The sequence below is a fragment of the Orcinus orca genome, chromosome X (genome assembly GCF_937001465.1).
Source record: "Orcinus orca chromosome X, mOrcOrc1.1, whole genome shotgun sequence".
Taxonomy (NCBI): domain Eukaryota; kingdom Metazoa; phylum Chordata; class Mammalia; order Artiodactyla; family Delphinidae; genus Orcinus; species Orcinus orca.
This window is the reverse complement of record NC_064580.1, coordinates 65,877,433-65,881,905: the sequence shown is the minus strand read 5'-3', so window position 1 is coordinate 65,881,905 and position 4,473 is coordinate 65,877,433. Positions and strand designations below refer to the sequence as shown.

The window sequence follows — 4,473 nt, the reverse complement described above, 5'->3', positions numbered from 1 at the left end:
CCAAGGAAAGTACCTAGTCTCTAGAAGCTAAGAGTGATCCCAGGCCAACAGTCAGTAGTTAAATGGGAACTTCAGTCATCTTGCAGTCAACTTGCTGAATAAAATGAATTTTGCCAACAACCGAAATGAGCCTGGAATTGAATTCATCCTATAGCCCCCAAATAAGAGCTCAGACTGTCAAACATATTTATTTCATACTTGTGAGATCCTAAGCAGAGAACCTACTTGAGACCACCTGGCTGTTTCACTTCCAGGAATGTCATAAAAGGTGGTTTTCTTTTGTGTTCTCTCTCCCTCTCCCAACATGGCGGCCTCAGCAAAAAAGAAGAATAAGAAGGGGAAGACTATCTCCCTAACAGACTTCCTGGCTGAGGATGGAGGGACTGGTGGAGGAAGCACCTATGTCCCCAAACCAGTCAGCTGGGCTGATGAAACAGATGACCTAGAAGGAGATGTTTCAACCACTTGGCATAGTAATGATGATGACGTGTATAGGGCACCTCCAATTGACCATTCCATCCTGCCCACTGCTCCACAGGCTGCTCAGGAACCCAATATCGACCAGAGCCGTCTTCCCAAATCACCACCCTACACTGCTTTTCTAGGGAACCTGCCCTATGATGTGACAGAAGACTCCATTAAGGAATTCTTTAAAGGATTAAATATCAGTGCAGTGCGTTTACCACGTGAACCCAGCAATCCTGAGAGGTTGAAAGGTTTTGGTTATGCTGAGTTTGAGGACCTGGATTCCTTGTTCAGTGCCCTGAGCCTCAATGAAGAGTCTCTAGGTAACAGGAGAATTAGAGTGGACGTTGCTGATCAAGCACAGGATAAAGACAGGGATGATCGTTCTTTTGGCCGAGATAGAAATCGGGATTCTGACAAAACAGATACTGACTGGAGGGCCCATCCTGTTACAGACAGCTTTGATGACTACCCACCTAGAAGAGGTGATGATAGCTTTGGAGACAAGTATCCAGATCATTATGATTCAGACCGATATCATGATGGGTATCAGGACAGTTACCGTGATGGCCCATGCCGGGACATGGATCTCTACGGGGGCCGAGATCGCTATGATGACCGAGGCAGCAGAGACTATGATAGAGGCTACGATTCCAGGATAGGCAGTGGCAGAAGAGCATTTGGTAGTGGGTACCATAGGGAGGACGACTACAGAGGAGGCGGGGACCACTATGAAGACAGATATGACAGACGAGATGACCGGTCATGGAGCTCCAGAGACGATTACTCTCGGGATGATTATAGGCCTGATGATAGAAGTCCCCGCCAAAGACCCAAACTGAACCTAAAGCCTCAGAGTACTCCTGAGGAAAATGATTCCGCTGCTAGCACGTCCCGGTCCAGTCGAGCAGCCTCTATCTTTGGAGGGGCAAAGCCTGTTGACACAGCTGCTAGAGAACGAGAAGTATAAGAGTGGCTACAGAAGGAACCGGAGAAACTGCAGAGTCAGCTGGATGAGCCAAAACTAGAACGATGGCCTCGGGAGAAACACCCAAGCTGGTGAAGTGAAGAAACTCAGGAACGGGAACGATCGAGGACAGGAAGTGAGTCATCACAAATGGGGACCTCAGCCACATCTAGCAGAAATGCACGAAGGAGAGAGAGTGAGAAGTCTCTAGAAAATGAAACACCCAATAAAGAGGAAGACTGTCAGTCTCCAACTTCTAAGCCTCCCAAACCTGAACAGCCTCTAAAGGTAATGCCAGCCCCTCCACCAAAGGAGAATGCTTGGGTGAAGCGAAGTTCTAACCCTCCTGCTCAATCTCAGAACTCAGACACAGAGCATCAGTTCCCTACAAGTGGTGGAGGGAAAGTAATTCCAGCTCAACCATCTGAGGAAGGACCAGTAAGGAAAGATGAAAATAAAGTAGATGGGCTGAGTGCCCCAAAAGGCCAAAGTGGAAATTCCAGCCGTGGTCCAGGAGATGGAGGGAACAAAGACCACTGGAAGGAGTCAGATAGGAAAGATGGCAAAAAGGATCAAGACTCCGGATCTGCACCTGAGACAAAGAAAGCGGAAGAAAATCCAGCCTCTAAGTTCAGTTCTGCAAGCAAGTATGCTGCTCTTGCCGTTGATGGTGAAGATGAAAATGAGGGAGAAGATTACACCAAATAGACCTCTGAATTCTGTGCTTTCTCCTAGTCTCTCACCACCCTGGAACATTCGAGAGCAAGTCAAACCTCTATCCAGACAAGACAAAATAACACTCACCATCTCCTGGATACCTTTCTTAACTTTTTTTTAAAAAAAGAAACAAAATGAAATTCTTTTGCATGCTTCTTCAGCCTTTAAAATATTGAACTAACTGGAGAATCACCAATGTAGCCAGAGAGAGACGTACAGCTTTTAATGCTGTAAGTTTAAAGTTGTGGTGCATTTTTATGACATGTGCAGTTGCCTGTGTGATTAGTGCCTAGGGGCCTCCGTTTAGCAAGATGGCAGTGATAGTGATGCAGTGTCTGGAATCTAGTTGGGCAGTAGGCAGGTATAAGGAAGAGTGTGAGGTTTCTACCTTTAATTCTTATCCTGTTGTGGCATACATGAATTAGCAAACAATATCTGAATAAATTCTCCATTCTTAGCAAGGTAGGTTTAGTCTCTGATGTTGTTTTAGTCTCCAGGAGGCTGCCAGCCCCACCTCTTATTTAATTCTGAGTTACTGGGGCCAGCCTAAGGGGGAGTTCCTTCATTTGTGCCCCCCATGGGGGTAGGTGGGAGTGAGTCTACAGGCCACTGAAGAATAGGACTGTTTGGTGACCAAAGTAAATGGGGAAATCGTGGTTTGAAAAGAAGCTTGGGGATTTGATAAATTATTTTGCACCAGTAACAGGGAAAATGCTATCACCTCCAGTAAACACATAGTCGTTTACCTCCTGGAGCAGGAAGCACTTAAGGGTTGTGGGAATTCCCAGGTCTTTTATGTGTCCTGGTTTCACCCTTTCTTAAACACTATCCCTTCTGAAAGTTCAAATATATCCACATTCTGTTGAAATCTTGAAGCTTTAAAAATTTAGACTCTTGTCATCATCTTATGTTCATCATGCTACTCTTTCCTGTTAACCTTCCTACAGGCAGCTTCTACTTAAGTCACATACTTGACCTCCTAAGCATTCTCTAGAGCCCCTGGGAGCTGTCCAATGAGGAGTCATCACTGCTTTTTCTCAAGCAAATCTTGCCTCCTTCATGCTTTGACACTCCTTCCCTCTAGCCATTCGTGCTCCTGCTGCTTTGACCCCTTTTACACCTCAGAAAACTTTAGAATTACTAGTCTTAGGTGGTGAGCGAGGGTGGTTAAATTGGGAGGCTTTCTTACAACCTTGATTGGGGTTTGAGGGGCTTTTTAAAAAACAAAAGTTTCCTTCTCTCCAAGTGAAATCTCACACCAATGTTTGGATTTATAATGTGGCTTAGACCAATGTGTGGTTTTTTTGGTTCTGTTTTTTTAGCATCCCCTTGAGAGAATAAATGATAATGGAGGAGAACAATTTCACAAGGTCCTGGCTTCTCTTGCAACACAGTAGCTTTACTTGCCTGCTTTTATGTGCACCTTGGTACTGTCAGCTCAACAGATGGTGTCCTTACAGGCAATATTGGTACCTGCAGAGAAAAGACATCTTGGTCTCTTCTCGCATCAGTCCTAAGTTAGACCCTTTACAGCCATGCAGGGGTGTTGGTTTATGAGTGCTGCAGCAGTGAGCATAATGAATCATTTACCCAGTGGACATAGAAAACATACCAAGTGAAGTAACTTTAAATAATTGGTTTGGAGTGGGTAGTAGCTAGGAAGTGGCTTTTAGAGATACCCAAGGTTGAGAGGGTGTTTTTTTTTAACCATTTGCTATAGATGATGAAAAAGTAGGGTTTGCCCTCTTCATGTCTGCTTCCAAATAGATGTGTCCAAAAAAGCTGTTTTTTCCCCCATTCCTCTACCGTGCCACCCTGTTAAAACAAACAGGAATTTATGACCCGCTCCTCACTACATGTAAAATTTGTACAAAAATATCTTCTATGAAAATGATTTGTAATCTGTAGACTTATTACCTGGGAGATGTCTTGAGATGTAAAATCCCATCCTTTAGGTTGTGGGGTTTTTTGTTTTCTCCAAATAAATCTGATCTTTAAAGTTCAAAAAAAATAAAATAAAAGGTGGTTTTGTCTTAAGTAGCTATATTTGTGGTAGCTTGTTATGGCAAGGATAGAAAATGAATACATACCAATTAAAAGACTGATTTTTCAACTCTGTAATGAGTTATATGGGAAAAGAGTCTAAAAAAGAGTGGATACATGTATATGAATAACTGATTAACTGTGCTATACAGCAGAAAGTAGCACAACATTGTAAATCAACTATACTCCAATAAAATTTTTTAAGAAGACTGATATTTTCAGATTAGATAGAAGAGCAGGATCCAATTATACACTGCCTTCAAGGAACCCACTTTAATTAA

General features: G+C 43.5%; 1 protein-coding gene across 1 annotated transcript; it reads left to right on the top strand.

Moving 5' to 3' along the window:
- Window positions 1-277: 277 nt before the first annotated feature.
- On the top strand, window positions 278-4,170 carry LOC101283483 (eukaryotic translation initiation factor 4B-like). Its single transcript, XM_033418118.2, is given in 1 exon segment — window positions 278-4,170. A coding segment is annotated over 1 exon segment (1,836 nt). The 5' UTR covers window positions 278-304; the 3' UTR covers window positions 2,141-4,170.
- Window positions 4,171-4,473: the final 303 nt, after the last annotated feature.